A 26169-nucleotide genomic window follows, 5' to 3' on the forward strand; every position below is an offset into this window, starting at 1 on the left:
GTTTCCTAAATGAACAATGATTGCCCAAAGGACTGTATGTAACCCGGCCCCCTAGCAGCTTACTGTGGTGTTCTGTAGTCTAGGCAACAGTGGGACTGTGGCAAACAGATCTGCACGCGCACCTCTCCTGAGACTGGATTCATAAACAATTTCTTAATGAATAAAAAACTAATTAAAGCGCTGTCGAAAAACATGCCTGTCAGCAGGCTTCCTGTTCTCAGTCTACAGTGAGGAGGGAACGGAGAGGAGAGAGAACGTAGAGGGAACGGAGAGGAGAGAGAACGTAGAGGGAACGGAGAGGAGAGAGAACGTAGAGGGAGCGGAGAGGAGAGAGAACGTAGAGGGAGCGGAGAGGGAAAAGAGGAGAGGGAGCAGAGAGGGAAAAGAGGAGAGGGAGCAGAGAGGGAAAAGAGGAGAGGGAGCAGAGAGGGAAAAGAGGAGAGGGAGCAGAGAGGGAAAAGAGGAGAGGGAGCAGAGAGGGAAAAGAGGAGAGGGAGCTGAGAGGGAAAAGAGGAGAGGGAGCAGAGAGGGAAAAGAGGAGAGGGAGCAGAGAGGGAAAAGAGGAGAGGGAGCAGAGAGGGAAAAGAGGAGAGGGAGCAGAGAGGGAAAAGAGGAGAGGGAGCTGAGAGGGAAAAGAGGAGAGGGAGCTGAGAGGGAAAATAATTCAGTCTACAGGGAGAGGAGAGAGAACGGAGAGCGAACGGAGAGAGAACAGAGAGGAGAGAGAGGAGAGAGAGAACAGAGGGAGCAGAGGATGAATACAGCAGACAGAGAGAGCTAGAGGGGTTGTGGTGGAGGGTGAAATCACAAACAGATAAAACATCTATGAAGTTCTCAAGAGTCCCTCTGACTAGCCTACTCTCTGCTCAGATACTATCTGACCCAGGGCTGATTGTGATCAGTCTCATTTAAAATGATCCATTTAACTACCAAGGGCCCCCGAGGCCTGATCCACTCCAACACTATACACAGACAGGCTAGTACACAGGAGCAAGAGGGCCCCGTTACTACCAGCAAGACTGTAAGATTCAGAGACTTCAAGACAGCATATGTAACGTGTGTGTAGTGTCTGAGTGAAAGGAGTGTCCCAAACCAGTTTCCGATGAGGCCGACACCAATGCTGCAGGAGGAAGCCATGCTGGAGAGGAGAGGAGCAGAGGGTGGGGGTAGATGTGGAGGAGAGGACGTGGGGGGGGTTAGGGTTAGTATCGGGGCGGGGGGTAAGGTGGGATGGGATAATGGGGTACCTTCTGGGCTCCAGAGAAGGCATGGTAGAAACTGGACACATAGGTCATTATGGCTTTCTCATCCGGACGGGCAGTGTTCACAATGTCTGTAGGGAAACCACAGTTACACACATACAGGCAGACGGAGACAGGGATAGTTACACATGTAGAGGGAGACACACAGGCGGACAGACACAAAAACACTTTACAACAGGTGTACAAACTGGAGGATAGAAAGGGAAACGGGGGATGGACAATCCAACAGAAATAAAACGGTGAGAGAGATGAAGGGAGGGAGGGAGGAGGGGGGGGGGACTGAGGCTAACGGTCTGTGTGTACGGATGACCACAGCAGCAGTGATGTCACAACACATCCCACCTGCACACTGGAGTCATGGGATGGAAGAGCAGTCAGATGAATGAATACAATATGAACATGCACACACACACACACACACAGGAGTAACCGTGCATACCTTCAGCGTCCATCATCTTGGGGATGTCCAGGTACTTCTCAGCCACCTCAAAGGCATTGTTCAGGTTGGTCAAGGGGTCATCCTGAGCAACCAATCAGAGGGTGAGAAAACAAGCCATGGAAGTGGCATGCACTCAAAGCCAGATGTGCTGACGGAGCATGTGCTGATCCACTCACCTTCCTTAGCTTGTCGTAGTCGATGAGCTCTGGCCTGTGTCTGTGGATCAGAGCGTTGAAGGCAAGGCCGTCCTTCCAGCTGTCAATATATGAGAGAGCGAGAGAGATCAGAAAGACGCTTCTACAAAGCACATACATAGGTTATGCACTGTTCCCCGGGCGCCGAAGACGTGGATGTGGATTAAGGCAGCCCCCCGCACCCCTCTGATTCAGAGGGGTTGGGTTAAATGCAGAAGACACATTTCAGGTGAATAGGTATCCCTATATAGGTATTGGACAACTGACTAGGTACCCCCCCTTTCCCTTATGCACATACTTCTAACGTCTATCCTACGTGTCACCAGCAGAGGGCAGCCTTTCTAGAAGCGCTGGTGGAGTTTGCTGAAGTGTGTGGGTAACGCAATGTTTGAACAGGCTTCACTACTGTGGAATTTTAGAGGTCAAACAAGAATGTCTGAAGAAATACTGTAACCTGTCCCGGTCTCAGGTTCTGTAGTCGGGGATGACGTCTAGCTCCTGTCGAGGTTGTGTGTGTGTGTGTGTGTGTGTGTGTGTGTGTAGCTACCTGATGTGGAAGTTCTGCACGTTGACGTTTTTGTAGGGCGCGGTCTTCCTCTGGCACCACAAGAGCAGGCCCTCCTTGGCAGAGGTCTCTGGAAAGGGGAGAAGGAGAGTTAGATAACAGTCTACAGCAGGGATATTCAAATCCTATCCTGGAGGTCCGGAGTATGAAGTTCTGCTGGTTCTGTTACCTGATCATTCATTGCACCCACCTGGTGTCCCAGGTTTACAAATCAGTCCCTGATTAGAGGGGAAGGAGGGAAAAAAGCAGTGGAACTGTCTTCGAAGTCCAGATTAGAATTAGAAGGGTCTATGTATGTCCAAAATGGCACCCTATTCCCTATATAGTGCACTACTTTTGACCAGAGTCAGACGCAGCCTAGACCGAACTTCCACCATGTCTGAGAGTGCAGTATAGATAGCTAACGTGTTTAACTTCTCTCCCGACCACAGATGAGTGCAGTGGAGCTGGGGAAGCTAGGGTTAATGAGCTCTCCTGCCATTGTCTGTCTTAGTCAAGTACCAGTGAGCAGAACAGGCATGTAGGCCAGACTTGTCTTCACTTGGCTCGGCTCACTCAACCTCCTGCGGTCTCAGCAGAACAGTTCAGAGCAGGGGAGATGCATTACATCTGAGAGACCCAGTCGCTTCCACTCCACTTCCCGGTGGAATCCCCTCAGCACAGCTGCGTTTTGAATAGGAGTGTGTGTGTGTGTGTGTGTGTGTGTGGAGGAAGAGGGACATGCCTGCTCTGTTCCTTGCATAAGAACATGGAGCAGCAATGGATCTAATGAACGAGGGGTGATTTAAGGACAGTGTCATCCCCCAGGTTCAAAGAATGTTCTTTAAAACCAGTTATACCGTTTCCAGATGACTTTCTGATTTCAAATAGAACAGGAAGAACATAAAGCAAAGTGTTTTCTAAAGCAACCTTAGGGACCGATTAAATAATAGCTTCCTGTTGACTAGGTCTAACAGGGGGAGAGAGACGAACGGAGAGCGAGAGAGAGACTGACCTTCCACAGAGATGTCCTGGATGGCGAAACGGAGGATGATTGTCCAGATCATTCCCAGGGTCATCTTGGCGTTGCCATCCACAATTTCTAAGGAGGAGACAAGAATCACTCATAAATACAATAAGTATCAACTCTTATGCATTAGCCTGGTCCCAGATCTGTTTGTGACAGCACGTCAACTCCTCGTCATAACAGTGCAAACCGATCTGGGACTAGTTCTGCATATATTTGTAGACTTAAAATATGTAATTTATAGTGCATATACAACAGTGATGGGCTGGGTACAGCATGAAAAATGCATTTAAGCAAAGTCCCAAGTTGTTACAGTAGCTTTGAACAGATAAGACAATGGATGTGTCTGTCCCTGTGACCCTCCAACGCTTCATCATGGAGTCAGTGTTTTAGTTTCTATCCCCCGCTCTCTCTGTGCCTGCCTCGGGCTCTCGCTTGCCATTTGTCCTGGTCTCCATCTCTGTCCGCCTCTCTCTCTGTCCCTCTCCCTGGGGTCAGGGTGTTCCAGCAGGTGACCTTTGGCAGTGTAGGGTGGTGGGCTGCTGGTCAGGGTGGTGGGGCTAGGGGGCTAAGCTGAACCTCTGACAACTAGGCCGTGTGTATCATGCAGTAGGAATGAGGGGTGGAGGCTGGCAGGGCCGTTTGTCATGATAGCTGGAGCAGAAAGGTCATTGTCACGGCTGCAGAGTTGGACGTGCACTCTCCTGCTGATTTACTGGCCTTGTGAAGGGCTCTTGCGCCCTCTCCTCCAGAGCTCCCTTCCTCTCCAGCCAAATGACTTCGCTCCCGAGTGGGAGATGTACTTGGCAGGATGCTGTGAGCTTTGGAGTTGTTTGTCAATGCTCTGTGTGTGTGTGTGTGTGTGTGTGTGTGTGTGTGTGTGTTGTAAACTGACCCTCTGCGCCAATGGACACGAGCTTGACCCCTTTGCTGGCGATGTAGTCCAGCGCTTTGTTAACGTTGTTGATCTTGTGGACCCTCATCTTGCCTCTCTCGGGCTTAGGTAACCGTTCCCCTGTGGATGAACAGACACACATACACACACACACACACACACACACACACACACACACACACACACACACACACACACACACAAAATGCAGTGAGCCCAGAGAGTCCCATGACAAAACAGCCCTTTCCACTGTCTCAGCACAGCTCCTTTTAAAGTCACAGTACCAACCTTCACAGTCAAAACAGACAGGCACAGCTCCTTTTAAAGTCACAGTACCAACCTTCACAGTCAAAACAGACAGCATCCTCTACAGGGCCAGAACCATGGCCTACGACCAGACTACTTAGTTGAAAGGTATCAAAAGAACAGGGGACACTAATGCTTTAAAAAGTCATTTTCTGGCACCGCACTTTCTGCCACAGTAGATTGGTGCTGAGTGCAGTAAAGTAGATTAGCGTTTAGCTGTGGTAGTAGAGCTTGGTATGTGTCATGATGATCAAGACGCTGGGCTGGCTCACCTGAGATGACCTCCAGCAGGAGCATGAGTTTGAGGCCATCCCTGAAGTCCTCCTCGATGTTCTCGATCTGCGTGCCTGCTTTCCTCAGGTGGGAGTTGCACCAGGCCGTGAACGTCTGGAGAGAGACAGGAAGTGAGGTCAGAGAGGGCGGAAGCGAGGTCACAGATTGGTGTAACCACAGTGGTGTTGGGGGGCCAGTAGGAGGCACTCTTTCCTCTGGTCAAAAAAATAAATCCCAATGCTCCAGGGCAGTGATTGGGGACATTGCCCTGCGTAAGGCGCAGTCTTTCGGATGGAACGTTAAACGGGTGTCCTGACACTGTGGTCACTAAAGATCCCATGGCACTTATCGTAAGAGTGTTAACCCCGGTGTCCATACCATCATCGCCACCTAATCATCCCCAGCTTGCAATTGGCCCATTCATCCCCCCTCTCCCCTGTAACTATTCCCCAGGTCGTTGCTGTAAACTTACCTAGTAAAATAAGGGTTAAATAAAATGTAAAAAACAGGCAGAGCAACAAACAGAAAACAGGAAGAGGGGAGCCGCAGTTCCTCAGAGGGCACAGACAGTAGGTTACAGGAAGTGCGCCGTGATTGGTTGACGTAATTCTGAATAGAAGCATTATGTAGAATCAGGTTCCCCCCGGGACATACAATCTTATTCATTAGGATATAAAAATGGCAAAACTGATCCCAATGCAGCACTCCTACGCCGAGCCTCTTTGTGAATATAGGCCCTGATCTCTTTAATTCAACTAAGAGTCAGTCTTTACCAGAGTGCTTCATGAGATAAGTGAGTGAGCTGTAAGGTTGCTATACTGCAGTGTACGCTATCATGGTCAGATATCCGTTTGTACCATCACGTTAACTCCTCGTCCCTCACTGTCATGCCGAACATGTTTCTGTGTTCAGTGGCGTATTCTTTAAAAGGGCTTGCATGACAAGTAGTTGACATAATAGCGCAAAACAGATCTGGGACCAGGCTAACTGTACACATTATTAAAAACTAGACCAGCACCAAAGCAAAACATTTTTTTGCGTTTTATCCCAACAACATTAAGTCACGAGGCACTTTCTTTCTAGTGACAGTAATTGGAAAACATGTGTTTTTAATCTGCTTATTTTGAAAACTTGTGGCACACACTATTCATTAGTGGAAGGTTAAAAATGTTCTCCCCAAACTCCTTGTCTTTCTTTAAATAGGAAGAAAAAAACCCCACAGAGAAGGAAACTAGGCGCCTGAAATGTGAGCTAAATAGTGTTCCTTCCTGACTGGGTTATCGTACGCCTCCAACCCTCGTACGCCTCCAACCCTCGTACGCCTCCAACCCCCGTACGCCTCCAACCCCCGTACGCCTCCAACCCCCGTACGCCTCCAACCCCCGTACGCCTCCAACCCCCGTACGCCTCCAACCCTCGTACGCCTCCAACCCCCGTACGCCTCCAACCCCCGTACGCCTCCAACCCCCGTACGCCTCCAACCCCCGTACGCCTCCAACCCCCGTACGCCTCCAACCCCCGTACGCCTCCAACCCCCGTACGCCTCCAACCCCCGTACGCCTCCAACCCTCGTACGCCTCCAACCCTCGTACGCCTCCAACCCTCGTACGCCTCCAACCCTCGTACGCCTCCAACCCTCGTACGCCTCTCTCCTTGTCCAGAGTCAACGAGACCTACCATGGCTCCATTTAACCTCTGAGCTACCGTTTGAACACTCCGCTTGCCCCCCCCTTTATAACTTTGTTTCACCGTCTCCCCGTATCGCCCCTTGTTTCCCAACCCCGAGTTGGGATCAGTTGATCATCCCTCCCAGTCTCCCCTCCCCCTAGGATAGGCATGGCAGGGTGTTACGATGTGTGTTGAAGTACGACAACATTATGACAGGGTGCTGGGCCTGGGCCTGCCACTCTCCCCATTCCACTGGGCGGCCACACAAAGGGCCCATTGAGCAGCATGTATATAATGAGTCCCTTCAGCACCCTCCCTGCCCTCCAGCCCCTGTCTGAGCGAGACCGGGACCCACAGGGACAGGGGTGGGGCAGGAGAGGAGGGCTGACACCCAAACATCCCCTGCAAACAATGCTCCCGCACGGTGTAGCTAGCTATCTGTAACAGAGCAGGGATGTGGCGCAGCACAGCACCATTAACATGCACAGATAATTACCAACACAACAAACTAACTTCAACATAGACCGAGTAAAACAGGTCACATTCTAATTACTCTAGCTAGACACCAATAGCCTGTATGATACAAAACCACCAGTTGAAAATATCTATTGTATTCTACTTCCTTGTTGTGGTAACAGTGTTCAGCGACACCACTAGATTATTACTAACCCTAATAGGAAGCGCCAAGGCTCCGGCGCCATATCCCTAACAGGCATGATGTCACACAGGGACACAGGTGTGTATCTCTAAGTCAGGAAGTGATTGGGCATGGCAGACCTGTTTGCATTAGCAATGGCATTTTACACCTCAGCGTTGCTCAAACGTTGAATCAATTTCCATAGTGAGCAAATAGTTTGCCCTTCTATGGCCAGGTACGTGTTGGTGGAGTGTGCTGGTGGAGTGTGCTGGTGGAGCGTGCTGGTGGAGCGTGCTGGTGGAGCGTGCTGGTGGAGCGTGCTGGTGGAGTGTACATGAGGTGTGCAGCACTAACAACTAGAAGACACTATTGTTGTCATGTTGAAGGACAGAGCAGGATCTTTGCCACTCAGGACAGGTCCTAGGAAAACAGGTCAAGTGGATTACAGGGAACTCTGCTCTCTCAGTCTACAAACAAAGACCTGGACTAAAATTGGACACACACACACAGGGCAACAGCCGGGAGGAAACCGTGAGACAGTGTCTTACTATCTGGAGGTAAAAGCCATGCATTTCTCTTTCCAAAGCTACCGGTATGTCCACGCTTGACTAATGAGGATCAGAATAACTCTGTGTTCTGCTCAATTTGACCACAGAAAAAGGTCACCTTTGGCCACACAAGTGTTAACTTAAGGGTCATGTAGATCAATGGATAGCCCAGGTTTTAGACAACAAGTAGACAAACGACTCAGGTCTCTGCCTGCCAGCCAACCTACCAGCAGCACTCCCCGAGCAGGAATGCAAGGGAGACGCAAGAACTGACAACCTACACACCCATTTCTTCCTTCTGACACTCTCCCTGACGACGCACGCAGCACCCTAATCAAACACCTGCTTTTGTGACACACTAACACAGGTAAGGGTGTGGCTGGCTGCACCTAGAAAGAATGAGGTAGGCTCGCAACACAACGCTGTTGCACAACCGCCGTGCCTTCTGCATGACTCCATGATGTGACCCCCCCCCACATCCTCCCCACTGCTGTAATGAATGACAGCCCACCCAATCACTCACTGATGAGCTCACTCTCTCACCATATTGTGCTCGTTCTGTAACTACGTACATGTCCACGCTGTCTCCCAGTCAGAAAACAAGGCAGGCAGCAACATGCAGCAGGGCCAGCTTAGCTCTGGGAGCATCAGCTAGTAGCTACGCCTCAATCATGTGTGCTCACTAAAGTCCTTAAGGCCTCGGGACAACGGCTGACAGGCCCAGTCGGGGACATGGCCTGGTGGTGGGTACTGGGAGTGTGTGTTCTCAACAGTCACAGAGGTGAGGAAACCAATTAACAGGGAGGAAGCTCCCACGCTAGTGATTCTAAAGTTATTGTCATTATAACTGCTCCTGTATGAGGTGTGGAGGGGGCTTTGTGTTATCATGGAGCTCCTGTGAGGATTTCGTCAGAGGCAACAGCAGAGGAGCGTGTCGTCCACATGTGAGTGAGTACAGGGAGGGGGGTGGAAGGTAGCAGGCAGGCAGAGGTCTGGGAGTCAGTCATCAACACCTCGGCCAACACAAGGCCACCTATTCTTAGGCTACGGCTCAATTAGCTAGGTCTGCCTGGTGGCCAAGGCACTAGAGGTCTGAGGTGCCCATCGTCTCAGGCAGTAGTCGCATAATAGCCACTCTGTTCAAACACACTAACAGGTAGCTCATTGTGCCTGCCCACCTGCCACACTATTTCACTAGTTGACTATTAATTAGGAGTAATAGCATTTTCCTGACAAGAGCACACAAACACACTTGGAGCAGGAGGAATCTGGGATGGCTGTACAGTGCCGACTCTCATCTACCCCCTGTGGCAGCTTTAGGGGAGAGGCACACACACACACCCTGCTGCTCTATAACACCACCTCTCACCTTGCGCGCGCGTGCGCGCACACACACACACACCACCCCCCCCCCCCCCCTCCCCCCTAGGGAACCATGCAGAGCATCAGCACATCCATAGGGCACACAGGACTAGTGAGAAGTTAGGGTGCACTAAAATGCAAAAGCACTGGCAGGGTTCATTTCCCCCAGTGTTCAGCCTCTGCAACACACAGAGAGCCAGAGAGCCAGAGAGCCAGAGAGCCAGAGAGCCAGAGAGCCAGAGAGCCAGAGAGCCAGAGAGCCAGAGAGCCAGAGAGCCAGAGAGCCAGAGAGCCAGACTCCAGCTGAATTCATAAACAGCTGTTTGTACAATATCAGCATTCTCTCAAGGTCAGCTGTACCATAGACAGTGACGCACCACTCCACCTTGGTCTTCCATTCTTCCGTGTTGCCCACCTTTTATCACTGACTCAATACAGCAACACAAAAGGCAACCTTGAGGGAATTGGATTCTTTGATGGCCAGCATGTTTTTATTGCTGTAGGCCCTACAGACCAGGATTCAATCTACATAGCTCCGGTCTCCAGTCCAAACTCATACATGGCAATAATCTAGCAAGCTACCATAAGTAGTGAGCACTCACCCTCAACCATTTCCCAGAGACTTTCTGTTAGAGATGGTTAATGGTTGAGTAGTATATCCCTGGGCTGTTCCCTATGACTGGCTCCCTCCCTGATCCTGCCTCTATACTACAGAAGCCCTGGGCTGTTCCCTATGACTGGCTCCCTCCCTGATCCTGCCTCTATACTACAGAAGCCCTGGGCTGTTCCCTGCGACTCGCTCCCTCCCTGGGAAGGGCCATCTATTACAGAAGTCTTTAAAGAGTATGCCCTGGTGTTGAAGTCACTCTGCTCTCATTACCCTGTCAGGTCTGGACAGGTGATCATTAAAAAAACTTTTAAAAAAAACATACCACACACACACACACACACACACACCTCCCTCTTCGTGTGCTGACAAGCCATCACTACAAAGAGGAACTCATCGGAGTACAGATTCTCATCCAGTGAGAAAGTGTTGTTTCAGTTTGCCAGTAGAAGTGACCATTAGGGCAAACTGCTGTAAACAGAAGCAGACAGTCTGATTAATGAGGGTTTATCCTGACATCTCTAGTGGGCTCTCTTATGGTCGCCCAGAAAAACAGAGATGATGAGAGGAGGAAACGCGATTTGGTTGAGGTGTGAACATGACGCATGAAGGTACAACGTAACATGAGTGTCAAAGCTTTGCAACATGACAGTGATCCACACATGATCTGCACGTTATGTGATGGGTGTAGGGTACACCTCTAGTAGGGAAGAGTCTCAGAATGTGTCCCAGTAAATCACTCCCTCCTGAGGTTCACTACAGCCCACAAACATAAAAGCATTGGATTGGTGGAGGCATGGGCTGGTGGGAGACTCCTCAATTTCTTTATGAAGGGACGTGAACAACGGCACACTTTGGAAGGAGAGAGACTTGGGAGTGGGACACAGTGTTGCACAGCAATGGTGGGCAGGAGAGTTGTCCCCAGGTCAGACTCAACTAGAGGAAGCTCTGCCTAAAGAGAAATAGTGACCTAGAAGTATTAGTGCTGCAGTGCCGTGTTGTTACTGGACTTTCTTCTGAAGTCTCCTGCGGGGGGGGGGGGGGGGGGGGGGGGGGGGTAGAACGGAGAGAGAGAGTAAATACCGGGGGCAAAATATTGGACTTTGCACGGTAGAAAATTCCAGCAGGGGGAAGCAGTGTTTATTTGTTGATTTATTTATGTGGCTTCCTGTCTTTGTGAGAGGCCAGGTTGGGTTTCACCGAGCAATGGGGCTCTACTGCGCTGTTAACCCTTTCAGTGACCTGCCGAGGGCCAGATTCTGTTACAAGCCAAGACCTGGGGGATGAGACAGGCTGGGAGGAGAAGTCCAGCTACAGCGGTAGAGCAGGATAGGCCCACACGTCCTACAGACCAGCATGTCAACACTCAGGACAGTGAGGATACACTGTTGTGTGTCAATAGGAGCACTGTGAGCACAGTCTGTTGCTTAATGGCAACAACTGCCAATTAGCCTATACGTTGTGACAATAGTCAAGTCTTAAACACCTGCAGCTCCTATGGTCAATACACAGACCAAATTAGACAATTATCTAACAATGTGTACAACACATTTGACGTACATGCTGAGATTGTAGTTATTGGCCTAGGATTTAGCAGGGCCGAGCAGGCAGTCCTATGAGAATCTCTCAGTTACCTTAAAAAGATGACAATAAAGAGACACCAGGCAGCAGTCACAGTGAGGTTAGCAGGCCTAGTAGCATCCATTCAGCAGCATGGGACACAGCTGGGTAAAGTATGTAGGCCACAGGCAGCTCAGCTGACACAGGCAATATGGCCGCCCACCCTAGCCCCCCCCCCTCCCTGCTCAATGAGAGGATAAAAGAGTGTTTAATGAGAGGCTGGGGCTGTGGCAGTGACCTGAGAGGGACTCTCCAAATATGTGCACCGTTCGTTTTATCTGCGGTCCAGTATAGACCCCCTTCAAATCAGGGAAGTGGAGGGGAGGGAAAGGAGGGATGAGAAAGTGAGTGGAAAAGGGAGAGAGAGAGGGAGGGTTGGTGAAGAGAGCCAGGAGAGCCGTCGAAGGAATGACTGTCATGTTAATTAGAACGATAGAGATGTCAGGAATGCCAGCTATGTCTATCGAGAGCAAACTTCTGAGGCGCGGCTGGTTTGGGTCATGGAGTTATGGGCAAAAACAAAAACGCAGGAAGAACAGTGAGGCCAGAAGGGGCCATGCGGTCAGAGGGACCTCTAACGACTGAAGTGTGGGGGGGGAAACACTTATTATTTGTATTTAGTCTGCCAAGACAGCAGCTACTCTTCCTGGGGTCCAGCAACATTAAGGCAGTTATATAATTTAAAACATTACATTAACAACAGATTTCACAAACACATTAAGTTGTGCCCTCAGGCCCCTACTCTACTACCACATATTTACAACACAAAATCTGTATGTGTGTGTATGTTGCTTTACAGTCCCCGCTGTTCCATAGGTGTATTTATTTTTTATTTTTTTTCGTGATCACGTTTGGTGTAGGGGAACAAAATGAATGTATGCACGATAGCGCGCAGCCGCGCAGCCGGTTTGGGTTCCGTGTAAGTCCCTCTTTGTGGCACCTGACCACACGACTGAACAGTATGACCTAACCTGGGGAATTCCTAATTCTACCTGGATTATGTTGACGAGGCTTCCATTAAAGAAACACCCTGTGTGTTCTGTTAGACAGGTGCCTAAGGTCACACACACTTTCTAGTAGGCTTAAATTGAAGATATGGCAAATAGGAGTGGCAATATCATCTGCTTTATCCTCAGTAATTTTCTATCCAAGTTGTCAGACCCCGGTGGCTTGTCATTGCTGATAAACAATTTTTCACTTCTTCCACACTCACTTTACAGAATTCAAAATTACAATGCTTGTCTTTCATAATTTGATCAGATATACTTGGCTGTGAAGTGTCAGTGTTTGTCATGCCTAAATTTACTGATCATGCCAATGAAAAAAATCATTAAAGTAATTGCCAAGATCAGTGGGTGATGAATGAGCCATCAGATTCAATTAATGACGGAGCTGAGTTTGCCTTTTTGCCCAAAATGTGATTTAAGGTGCTCCAAAGCTTTTTACTATCAATCTTTGTAATTTATCTTTGCCTCATCCCTCTCAACCATATCATTTTTCAATTCCTCATCAATCCACAGGGATTTAACTGTTTTACAGTCATTAATTAGCATGCATCCATTAAGAAAATAACAGGAATAAGCAATTTCATAAATGTGTCAAGTGCAGCGTCTGGTTGCTCCTCATTTCACACCATGGACTAACAAATATTCTTTACATGACAGTTTACAATCCAGGGTAAATGACTGTCATGTTAATTAGAACGATAGAGATGTCAGGAATGCCAGCTATGTCTATCGAGAGCAAACTTCTGAGAGGCGGCTGGTTTGGGTCATGGAGTTATGGGCAAAAACACAGGAAGAACAGTGAGACCAGAAGGGGCCATGCAGCCAGAGGGACCTCTAACGACTGAAGTGTGGTGGGGGGGGGGACACACACTTATTATTGTATTTAGTCTGCCAAGACAGCAGCTACTCTTCCTGGGGTCCAGCAACATTAAGGCAGTTAATGTCGGAATCACTACAAAACTTCACGTATGACCTACTGTACACTGTATTAGGCGCAGCCTTTGGAACTTTGGTTTTCCTAAATATGGCTAATATAATGTGATAACTACATCTGATGGATTCGGCAAATGTCTGCAGCAATAATAATGATGTGATCAATACATGTTGATGATTTCATTCCTGTGCTGATTGTAACTACCCTGGTAGGTTGACTGATGACCTCAACCAGGTTGCAGGCACTGGTTACAGTTTGAAGCTTTTTCTTCGGTGGGCAGCTTGATGAAAGCCAGTAAATATTTAAAACACCCAGAAAATATACCTCTGTTGATATCACATACATTATCAAGCATTTCACACGTTATCCAGATAGTGACTGCTTGCACTTGGTGATCTATAAACAGCTCCCACCAGAATGGGCTTTAGGTGAGGTGATGAACCTGTAGCCATATTACTTCAACGGTATTTAACATGAGATTCTCTAAGCTTTACAGGAATGTGGTTCTGAATATAAAAAGGCCACACCACCTTTGGCATTTCTGCATTGCTACCACTAGCAAAGGTATTATCTAAGTGAGTTTCAGAGACTGACAGAATGAATGTCATCTGTTACTAGCTAATTATTGATTTCATTAAACGTGTTTCTTAAGCTACATATGTTAACGTGTTAGTGATGCTATAGATGAAAACTACCTACAAAAAAAGATCTAACCTAATTTTAAAGGCCCAGTGCTGTCAAAAATGTGATTTTCATGTGTTTTATATACATTTCCACACTGAGGTTGTAATGATACTTTGAAAAATGTGATACTGCCCTTTTAGTGTAAGAGCTGTTTGAAAAGGCCGCCTGACATTTCAGCCTGTTTTGGTGGGATGGAGTTTTTGCCTGCCCGGTGACATCACCAGGTGGAAAATTAGTTAGAACAATAAGAAAGTTCCCAACCTCTGCCAATAGCAGCCAGTTTTTCCCTCCCCGCTCAGACCACTCCCAGACCATCCTAGCAGAATTATTGCTTGAGAAATTGCTCTTCTTAACTAATAAGCTATTTTGGTTTCTTTTTTCTACCATTTTAAAAATGGGAAACAATCAATCACAGTAAGGTACATAAAGATGCACTATGCAGAAATCTCTCTGCAAGTTCCTGGTTGCTAAAATAGTGTGCCTAATTTCAGTTTGTGACAAAACAAGCAGTCATTGAATAGAGAATCATTCATACCATCTAAAACAGTTGTGAAATATATTTTCCATAACCAATTAAATTTTATTTTCAGCTGGTGTACAAAACCGAAAGGATAAACTCCAAAACAAAACTTAAGAACGGGAAGCATAGAAATAGCACACATATAACAGATCTACCGCTTCTTAGACTTGCTTTCAATGAGAATGAAATATCTATAGCTCACATTTCTCTGAATTTGGTCAGGTCGCCCAAAAAGTTACATATAGTAGCTTTAATTGTTACCCAGAAACAATTTGATTTAGGGTTAAAAAACAGCTACATTGGATATTTAAGAGACCGTGTGGATGACTTAGTAAATAGAACTTTAGGCTCCACAGCCCTTGCAGTCACTGGAGTAAGCAGCCTTAGTCACCCTGAGTCAGTATGAAATCTCACTGCAACGCTTCCCACCTCACACCACCTGTTCACAAACACCGACTAATCGGCAGCCTGCAAATCAACTTCCTGTTTAACAAGCCACAGGACAGGAAACGGGGGTGGTGGAGGGGTGAAGTCCATCCTTTAGTCTACATCCATCCAGGAAGAAGATTGTATTGAGATGAATCATTAGAATGATAGTGATCCATCAGTGTAACACCACCAGTTAACAATGTAGAAACCAGGAAACGCAACCAAAGGAAATGAAGTCAAACTTAGTGTGATACTCTATGTTGGTGCATCTAAAATGTGTCTGAAATAGCTGAGGTCACTTCAAGATAAGATGGGGATAGTCATGTTTGTTCATGGGTTCATGAGATACTTTAAACCCTTGTGTTGCTGTATCTTACGGTTTTGTGTGTTGGAGCTTATTATGTGCTATAATAGCAAGTGAAAGTGTAAACGTTATAAGGAACTACAGTCAAGTGGTTAAATCCCCCACATTCTGAGCTTTGTCAATAGACTGCCCCACGTGAACATCTAGCAGTCTAGTGGTGTCCCTTGTTACTCGTGACTTTTCCTGACCAAGAACCACACCTCTAGTATAAATTAGGTAGTGACAAGTTGGTCCAAGTCCTCAAATGGTATTTTCAGGTCATGACATCCTCAAAGTCCAATGGCTCAGATGTGAAGTTCACAGCCATTTCATGCCCAAAGACAAATTATTTTCTTTGTCAAGGAAATGCTTTCATAGCCGCTCAAGGATCACTTTCAGAGAATATGCCAAATGTAAACGAACCCAGCCCGTACGGAAAGGAGATAAGAGTGTGCAGACTAAATAGTGAGCTCCAGGCCTCATCCTTTTGGCAGTTGTCTTAGGGGAGGACCAGGCCTTTCCCATTCAAACCTCTACCCCAACTCACAGTCCAGACTCAACTATGACATGGACACCTATTAAATACATTGGGTACATAACCCAAATAAATCACATCAGATGGAGATACTGTGGCAAGGTTCACATGGTAAATGTAGAACGCATGACAGGAGTTACGGAAATAAAATGGAAAATTCAATTAAAAGGGTTTCCTTCCGTCCCAAACGCTCCACCCCACTCCTCCGCAGAGGCAAGCGCTTAAGGATTGTGCCTTATCCAGATTCTTAAAATGGCAAACATGAGATAAGGATCCCTTTCAGTCGCCTCCCAGTTCGAGGCCAACGCCTGGAAACACAACCATTGAATCCCACACAATGGAGGCACGCAGACTGACCTCTATGGGGCACATCCAGACCATAGTCTATGGCCCAGACATTCTGATAGACCATGATTTATGGAAAGGATTCTTCACCTGCTTGTACTATTCTGTATGTTAGTAGTCATAAAAATGTATTTCCGTCAATTATATACAATCAGAGTATCAAAATGGAACTTGACTACTGCTTGAAATGAGAAATTACCTTGAGTGAATTTGCGGTTGTACTGCAAGACCTTTGATAGAGTTACATATTGCAGACTTCAGCCACCCCAAAATACATTTATTTACTTTCCAGAAGCTCTTTATCCACCCCTTTCCCTTCAATAACAACGCAGCAGTTCAGCCAATCACAAAATAAACTGATGTCATTACATGGCTCTGTGAGCTAGTCAATCTGGCAGCCCCAGAGAGGGATTGGCAGATATGCCTTGATTAAGTACCTGCATCATTCTAGGGATATGTATGTTTTTTTGTGCTGGGTTGGAGGGAAACTCTGTCCAATCCTGCCAAACAGGGAGGAAGTGTAGTGTGAGGCGAGTCACCCAACAGGATGGATGCTTTTGACATGGCTCAGATCAGTCAACATTTCCTGCTGCCTCTATGAGTAAGCGGTGATTGATGACAGCATCAATGGAGCTGGTCACAATGATGACACGGTCTTTCCACATAATACATCCAGAAGCGCAGATTTACCCTACTGTGGGGTAAACGATGATGGGAGGATGGGTCACAACTTAAGGGTGTGGTTCCACCCATCACTCAAACTACAATTGATTTTTTTTTAAATCAAATCTATGAGAAGTGAGTTGTCTATTCATGTCATTTTTCTATGTTACCAACACTATTTGAGTAACATTATGGACGACACACACAGTTTAAATGTTATTTTCTGACTGTACAGAGGCTAAGCCACAGCATCTCCTCCTCTGTAGGTGTGAAGCAGTCCAACCAGAGTAGCTGCGGACTTTCTCTGCCTGGCCATTGAAAGAGGAAGCCATTACAAAGACAAACAAGAAGTGCAGGACAGTAAAGCACAGCTGAGGAACGAATACAGCAACCGCAAGCACTCTAAACAAAGCAACTGTGGTCAACTATTAGTAGGACGTTCCCCAAGCCTGTAGTTCTCACTTTACTCAACCAGGCGTGAGGTATTTCACTGTAACCAAACAGGGTGCTCGTTTGGCAGAACCACCTGCGCCTCCTCTGCTTTGGCCCACATGACATCTCCAGCAGCCCCCACCAACAGTAAAGCTGGACAGGCAGCCAAGATTGTGTGGGTGAGCAGTTTGCTTGACACCTACACACAGAAATTCTCCTCAGTCTGTAGCCAAGCGACAGCACATTTTTAACAGGTTACTGTGAACTTGATGCTGCCCTTTGTCCCAGACATCTCAACGCTGAGACTGAACTGGACTACCGACGAGCCATTTCGTCAAAGACAGAGGATTATGGGGAAGGATAGTCATTTCCTCAAATCAAATGGGTGTAGCTGGAATGACCGCCGTCCTGGTGGGAGAGAGAGAGAAAAGGGAGCTTGACATTCCCACCGGGGCAGCAGTGTGGAACTCCGGCCTCATTAGCCTACACCTCATCTGCTCTAAATCTGTCACCTCTAAATCTGTCACGTTCTCAGAGTCAGAGATGTCTGAAACAGCCTCAAGCATTAGCACAGCCTGGAATCATCTCTTTGGTAGTGGTAGTCAGCCTGGTCTGCAAGATCAGAATCTATTAAACATGAATGGTCTATGGCAGGGGTCCCTAACTGGCTCGTGGGTAGTTTTACTTGGCCCCCAAAGTTTTTTTCCTTCTCATTGTTGGACACAAGAATAAAAACATCAGGAAATCAGCTCCAAGTGATTTGAAATGTAAAGAAATCTGTTTAAGTATTCCCACGTATGCACATGGTGTGCAAAATGTAAGCAAGGTTTGAAGTTGTGTTTTAGTCAAACATATGTTTGGGCTTCTTGCAATCAATTTGTAATTATGTTCCTGCAACCCAACCTTCCACTTAAGGAAAAAAAAAACATCTAGTTGATGATCTTATGGATTCCACGGCCTGTTTTATGAAACATAGTCCTGACGTTACTCAACTAATGTTGCATCTTGTGAAATTGGTTCAGACTACATTTTTTATTTAACTACCGGTAGGCAAGTCAGTTAAGAACAAATTCTTATTTACATTGATGGCCTAGCAAAAGGCCTCCTGCGGGGCCGAGGATTAAAAATATATTATATATTAATAAATAAATAAATAAATAAATAAGAGGACAAAACATGGCAGTGGAATAATCAATCATAAATATCTTTCTCGTTAACATTAAGTCAGGCAAAGGCTTTAAGACCAAGGCAAAAACCAGAATGTGAGAGGAGAAGGTGTGGGCTATTTGTAGAAAGCCTTTGAAAGGCAGGAACAAAATCCAATGTGGAGGATCGAGAGAGGGAAACAGAGGGAGCGGGAGAGCGAGCCTGAGGAAAATGTAACCAAACGAGAAAGGCAGGCTGGCCCAGTAGACAGCATTGTCACATTAACTGCCTCTTCCTGTCGTTGCCTGCCTCTCGCACTCGTTGCCTTATAAGGCAACACATTTAACTGCCTGTCACTGTGGCGATGACGTAACAGCTTAAAGTGCACCCCCCCCCCCCGCACGCCTGCACACGCAAACCATTTTCTTCTTCTTCAAAAACACCTCTTTATCAGATGAAAAAGTTTGTTCAAAAAATGGCCTGCATCTTAACACGAAAACCCCACATCCTTTCACAACAATTGTGTCCTGGATGTGTGTGTGTTTGTTCTAAAGTGAAGGAATGTGAAACACGACACACACACCCCCCCCCCCCACCTCCTATGAGCCAGAAGAAGAAAAAAAAAAGCAAGCACCAGGGAGAGAGAAAACACACTACATTACTGCTGTAGCGTCTAACTGTGCAAACAGCACCCTACATCCTGCCACTGGAGAAGGCGTCATGCTCCCGGTCTCAGGAAAGGTCTCTTATAGCAAAGTCAAATGTGTGCATGTGCGTGGCCTGAGATACCCTGCAGTGGAGGCTGGTGAGTTATTCAGTCCTGTGGGTCATTAGGAGGAAGTAAGAACCCGCCACCACCACCGACAGACATTCCACAGCTAACCCGGCCCTTTATGACTCACAGCCCTTCGTGTCTGACACACACACTCAAAATGGATGCCAAGAAACTCTTCAACACATATTGCAAAGGCATATACAAACATAGTTCCACACACACACACACACGGTATGCCAAGATTCTTGCTTAACTATTGTCCAAATGGCCATTGCCTAATCGGACCCACACACAGTCGAGAGCAGACTCGCATAACTCTCACCCAACACAAACATCCAACCAGCCTTTTCTAAACAAAACACTGATCCCAAACATTATGAAGAAGACGAGGAGGGGGGCGAGGCTGAGAACATCACCAGACAACACACCCCTCTTCTGCAGTCGTGACGGGTGATGTGTGTGATGTGGTGAGAGTGGGCAGGGAGGGAGCCCTGGAGCTCAGCCCCTCTGCAGAAGAGGGGGGCAGACAGAGCCTCTTCAGAACCTACCCGGAGCAGGATCTCTGGCTCGGCCACAACCCACATCACTGACTGACACCACTGACTGGGGAGAGAATGAGTGGCTGCGACCCACTTTCCCGCCCTCCCCATCCCCTCCCCTCCCCTCTCCGGGGGTCTCCGCTGAATCAAACTCACTGATGCTTCATGTCATAAACACATGTACTGTACTTAACCCCTACCTCCCCCCAGTCTAAGTGGATTTGATACAATGAGCCCATCTCAGATTGACCCCCACAGAGTCAGTAAGCCTGGGGTGCTAAGCCAGGGTGGTACCATACACAGGTGGGGGATATTACAAGGCCGTTGAGTGTAATGCCCTCTTAATGACTTTCATAATGCACTGGAGCCCCCTCCTCTGGGCTGCTGCGTGGACCAGTCCTGTGTAAGCTTCAGAAAGTGATATGTTCACATTCTTACATCCTGGAAATGAATTACACTGGCCTGGTCCCTAAAGACCATGGTAGTAGAGCAACACCAAAGACTGAGCTCAGAGAGACTGAACAAGATCATACTAACAACAATGTAAAGAACACTTCAAAGAACAGTGGTACTGTGTGACACATGAGAACAGTGTGAACGCTGGTGGTGTGAAAGCTGGTGGTGTGAACGGTGACACACTGAGGCATTCATTCACACATGAGATTCACCCATCTGTCTGGCTGGCTACTCTGCTGCAGGTTGTGAGGCTTTCCAGTACACAGCTGCGGTGGAAGGCCCCCTGTACAGAGCCCTCTTTGTTAAAAGCTCTCTTGTTAAATAATGCCTTTGGGGGCTTTGATTTGATTTGTCCAAGATATTATCTGGTGCACTTCCCTGGCCTGCACGGCTCTTTGAGGAAGGAGAACAGAGATGCAGTTGGATGATTCCCCAGTGAGTATAGGAGAGGAAGGAATTCACTGGGGGGGAAACATCTCTCTGACCCACACCCTGGGCCTGCTGTGACAGGTTCCTCTGTCAGCTGGCCAGTGACCAACGCGGAAAGGCAGGTCACAGTACAGACAGAGAGAGATAAATCACCCAAAGTCCTTTCCTCATCTCTCATCCGGCAGGTTATCCACTAACAGGGCTGGTTAAGGACACACACACACACACACACCACACCACACATCATGGGCAATCCTCCTTCTCCAGTAAACACTGATCATCACTCTGTATTAGCTCCCAATCTGCCTCACGCTACGCTTATGACCAAATCTCTTCTACTTTGTGGAACTGAAAGACACAGTGATCTGATTCTCAGGGCTACATCAACAACTGGAGTTGAATAAGGAAGCAACAGAAAACCACAGAAACCACAACCTTTCTTCCCCTTTCCTGCTACTCCCTTGAGATAGACTCTAGTAGGAGTCACATACTGGGCTGAACTACGGCAAACAAGCCCACGGGACTGGGCGAGTTTAAATGGGGGCATCTACGGCACGAGATGAGCCAGTAGTCTTGACACATCATACTTGAGAGACGGTGATGGCTGTGCCCAACCTAGCCCGAATATCCTCTCAAGTTAGAGGACAAACCTTTGAGTCTAGTGGGTGAACTGTCTGGCTGTACGCTTCTGGTCTTTGTAAGGTTGTCTGTGTGCTAGCAACAGTCTCTGAAGAGCTGCCTTTGTGTTGCAACACACTCGAGGGAAAAAAGCCAGGCATTTCACTCCCTCCCTTACGATCTGCCTCTGTAAATGCCTGACTAGAAAGAGCGCCTCCCACACGAGGACCCAACCACACGGCTGAAATGTTAAACCGCACTAGCTTGCTGATGAAGACAAAATCCAACCGGCTGCTGGCCAAAAAATATAAATATATAGCCTAAATCCTAAAAATAAGCCTGTGTATTCCCGTGGGCCGCGCTCTAATCCTCTTACAAAACAGTCTTTTGTCTGGGCCCTGTACACTTGAGTCTTTCAGTGGCGCTGCAGACATTAGATGCAAACAATGGGCCAAGGACAGAGGAAGTGTTGCTGTGGTTGATTCTCTCTGTGCCCTCTCTGACTGGATGCAGGGTGAAACCTCGAACCGGCAGACAGCGACACAGTCAGAGAGGGACTGTGTGTGTGTGTGTGTGTGTTTAGGCACTTGTTTATTTTCTGTTGTTTTCCAAGGGCGATTAACAACATCCCAAGTCCCAACAGGCCTAGTTGAGACCCTCTCTCACACTGTGCCCCACTTACCAGGGTCTTTAATAATAAAATGAGAAGCCACAATAGGAGTGAGAGAGGGCCTCAGAGAAAACACTTCAAAGAGCTGCTCCTCTTTATGACCTTCCCTTATCATGGCTACAGGGTAGGAGGAGCCCTATAAAAGGTGTTGTGAGAGGCAGTAGTATCTGCCAATGAACTAACTGGTATAGATCCTTAAAAAAAAAGACAGGGAGCAGTTCACTTTGGTTGTTAATACACACCTGCTAGGCGCACCCCAGCAGCAGGTATCAGATCGACCCACATCTATCCAGACCAACCAGTCCTGACCCAAACTCAGCTGACCGACGGTTAAACCCATCAAACCTACACTTGCATCACTTCTATCCAAACAGATCTGTAAAGTAGGTCGTTGGGAATGTGTCCTTCAGCTCAAGGTTACCCTTGAGCAGCGTTCTCCACAGCTATGGAAAGTCACTGACCAAAAGGCTTACCGATACTGTGGGTCTCTGACCATGCCTTCCTGATACTCCTTAGCCCTTCCACCAGAGCCATGTTCTTAAGGCCCCTCATCCAGCTGCCTCTCCTCCAGCTGGGATAAGGGTGGGGTCATGTCAGGGGGCAGCCTGCTACCAGAGCTTGATGGAGCTCAAACACCAAGTCCTGCGGTTAAACAAACACTAGATACATTAAAACTCAATGACAAGTCAGTGGGAGGATGGAGTCAATGGTAGAAACTTTTTCTATTGCGAGTCAACTTTAAAAAAACGGTGTGGCCCAAGGCAGATCATTACCAAATGGTATAGCGCCAGACTGTAACTGCCTGGAGTACATCACTGATGTGGTTTGGATAGAGCCGTCCATTGATGGCATGTGGTGTTGATGACCCAGTCAAAGTTCACCTTTAAAAGTAACTGGTCTCTGGTTCATTGAGAATTCAGGTGGACTGCATAGCTGTAGTAGGCATTCTACCAGCCAAAATGTCTGTGTTTCACTGTGGAGGAGCCTTTCCAATAGCAGAGATGAAAGCCTTCAGCTTGCTGTAACAGACTCATACAAACACACAACATGTTTCTCTGAAGCAACATCTTGATGTAAAGTACAAAGTAGTCTCCGTGCACATCTGCTCCCAGTAACAGAGTCTCCCTGTGGCCTGACACTGACTGGATCTGAAATATTACAACCAGCCTTTTATCCAGACAGTCTTTCCTGAGGGGGTTTCAGGGGATTTGTGGGACAGATGATGGGTGGGGTTCAGGCCAGGGTTAACTTCCAGCACAGATTGGGGACATCTACTGCTGCTGCGGTGGTGGCACTTGGCAAGACCAGTAACATGGGTCAATTGACAGAGATAGAAATGACATCTAGTGAAACCTGGTAGGCTGCGCTCGAGGACAGTATTTCAGGTCCTACACTTAAGTCCTTGACTATGAGCGTTGTGGTAGAGCTAGCTAGACAAACGCACTGGTGACTAAAAGCAAGTGTTGGTGGTGGTGACTCAGATCGGAAATGTGTTAGAACTGCCATTTTTAACTAAAGCAAGATGCTTAATCTGAACTTCTAAAGAAAGGTATCTCATAGTGCAGGGGTAGGCAACCCAGGTCCTGGAGGGTCACAGGCATGTTTTTGATTTAACCGACCTGGAAAACTAGGTGTGTGGAATATAGGCAATCGCTGAACTGATCAATTAGCTCAGTTGGTCAGGTGTGGAGCCTAGTTGGAACAAAACCCTGCAGTACCTGTGGCACTCCAGGAACAGGGTTGCCTAACCCGGTCATAGTTTGTATGGGTTACTTAGCCTGCTAACTTAGCCCACTTCTGCATTAGAATACATACAAATAATATATGGGCATCTATGAAACTAGAGTCTCCGACACAAGGCCATGATTAGACAGTGGATTGCAGTAGTGGTGCTTTTAATAGCAGCACAGAGGGCCACCTGCTAAGAGCCCTGCTGAGCAGCACTGTGGTCTGGCTCCCCTGCGTCACTAAGCTTGGCTCTCACAGGTAGACTAAATAATGACTAGTCCACAACTGCCAAAAATGCTACCTGCGCTGTGGCCTTGGTGAGGCTTTTATCTGAACAGACATATGCTAGACACACACACACACACCTTTGCTGACTGCTCATGCATTTATTTTTCCACACACACCAATCTACTAGCGTTGACTGGCTAAATTGCCAGAACATGAAACAGGAGGGGGAACTTTGGTTAGATGGAACAATGTTTACCACCAACCCATGGCAAAACCCCACAGTCATTTCTCTGCTATGTGGAGAAACTAACTTCTCTCCTAAAGCCCCCTCCCACTCCCCTCTTTTCCCCCATAATAATGCAGTCCCTCCCCTTCTGCACAGACCACCACACCTAAACACACATTCCTTTCTCCCAATTGCCTACGAGTCCCCAAAAGCACAGGGCCTGGTCAAATAAGCACAGAAACATACACACACTTACAAACAAGCAGTACTTCAAGTTGATGTAAAAAATATATCACATCTCACACATACAGACAGAAACCACAGACGGAAGTAGGGGAGCTGCACATTGCAGATATTTGACTCCTGACTTTAAACAATCCAAAATGAGATTTGGGGGTTGATATCTATTGCCAAACACAGTGGCATGTTGGCACCAGCTCAGAACACAATCTCCCAACAGAAACTCAGAGTAGTAGTACTAGTGATAAGTAGAATATACAAGATGTACAAGTCACTAACCTTAGCCAATAGCAACACTACTATAGCATGTGGGTTGTTTTCAAAGACCCCATCTATGGCCTCTACCATGTGAAGTAATGATGGACATCTCCACACTCCCCTAAAATGTAGCCCCACAAACAAACAGGAGGGGGAGCGAGAAACAGACCAGAAAGAATGGCTGACACGGAAAAACACAAACAGCCCCCCCCCGACCACTTCAAAAACAAGTGCACCCAAAGATGGGTAGGACGACACCCCTTGCCCTCAATATGTGAGCACGCAATTTCCCTGTTAGCCAGCCTGCCTGCCCTGGAGGACTTTCCCAGCGCGCCACATTGTCCACATCTGCAATCCTGCAAAACCCCCTTCTTTTTCAGTCAGGCAAAAAAAACACAGGACACCCCACCCCCCTGAAACTAGCTATAATGGGCCACAAATGGAATGTTTCCCCCTGCATGCTCTTGCTGTGGGAGAGAGAGAAGAGGGAGTAAGCAAAAAAGGGAGCGAGGGAGAGGGGTTACATTCCATTCTGCTCTGTCCCTCTCGCTGCCTGGTTGTTTTACATTCAGCTGATTTCAGATCAGGGTCAGCAGTATTGCTCCCAGGCAGATGACAGGTCGAGCACTGACGTGAGATTAGGGAGGGACCACTTGAAACATAAAAAAACAGAGTCTACACCTGTAAAAAAGTGGCCAGCTAGAAGGCCCTCAGGCAAATAAAACAATTGAAACTCAGGTGTAGTTTCTCTATGGGCAGAGACAGGAATATCCACACCCACAATCAAGACTTACCTGCTCATCCCTACATCAGCCCCAGTCACATAAAATCAACAAAGGAGAGAGAACTGGCTTATTTTAACATGGAAATCAAAATCAGCCACTCCCAGTACTCCTGTGCTTTGTGCCACAATTCCCTAAAACAGCCATGGCCACTTGTAGAGAAACCAAACCAGCCAGCCAGGCCCAAACTGACTGATTCAGCCAGTCTAATGAATAGCTTAGGGAACTGGGAGGGGAAGGAAGAAATGTAGAACACTGCCCACCTTGGCAGTGGGCTAATCTATGCAAATCAGGGCACTGTGACACGGTGAGTCAGGTTTGGAGAGAATAAGCGTTTCTCTCGGTGGGGCTGAGTTGTAAGACTGTCAGTCAACAACAAATCACAGTCATGCAAACAGGCAGGCACTTTGATAGTGCAGTGAATATAGGGAAATGAGGAGTGATACAAATTCCCACTCAAATTCCCCTTCCATTGAATAATGTGAGAGACCATAACAGTGTACAGTGTATGAAAAAGTGTTGCCATCACATCAGACTGACAGTGATTGAGTTTTGGTTGGCTTTTAACCTTTTGCATATATTTGGTGGCTGAATGCCCTTTGCTTTGAAGTGGGTTGGCAAACTGACATCGAGAGATATTTGCATGAACACTGATTCCAACATTTCCCCCACTAGAATTGCAATAAAACAAAAAGAATGGCCTCACAGAATTGTGTGTAGTACAACATGTCTCAGCCTGCAGTTGATTTAAGGCATTAGGTTGGACTTAATGTTTCTCAAGCTGAAATGGAGCTCTCTGA

General features: G+C 47.4%; 1 protein-coding gene across 5 annotated transcripts in view; it reads right to left on the reverse strand.

Moving 5' to 3' along the window:
• LOC115163178 (alpha-actinin-4) overlaps positions 1-26169 on the reverse strand; it is a 45924-nt gene that overhangs the window by 18015 nt on the left and 1740 nt on the right. For 3 of the 5 annotated variants that reach the window (XM_029714844.1, XM_029714849.1, XM_029714846.1), the window contains exons 2-8: positions 4940-5054; positions 4362-4481; positions 3455-3541; positions 2443-2530; positions 1878-1956; positions 1702-1783; positions 1248-1333 (exon numbers count right to left, since the gene is read on the reverse strand). In XM_029714844.1, the coding sequence (XP_029570704.1) occupies positions 1248-1333; positions 1702-1783; positions 1878-1956; positions 2443-2530; positions 3455-3541; positions 4362-4481; positions 4940-5054 (657 nt within the window). The remainder of the gene's footprint in view (positions 1-1247; positions 1334-1701; positions 1784-1877; positions 1957-2442; positions 2531-3454; positions 3542-4361; positions 4482-4939; positions 5055-26169) is intronic. The other 2 variants (XM_029714845.1, XM_029714848.1) reach the window with 1 other exon arrangement.

The sequence above is a fragment of the Salmo trutta genome, chromosome 26, assembly GCF_901001165.1.
Source record: "Salmo trutta chromosome 26, fSalTru1.1, whole genome shotgun sequence".
NCBI classification, from domain to species: domain Eukaryota; kingdom Metazoa; phylum Chordata; class Actinopteri; order Salmoniformes; family Salmonidae; genus Salmo; species Salmo trutta.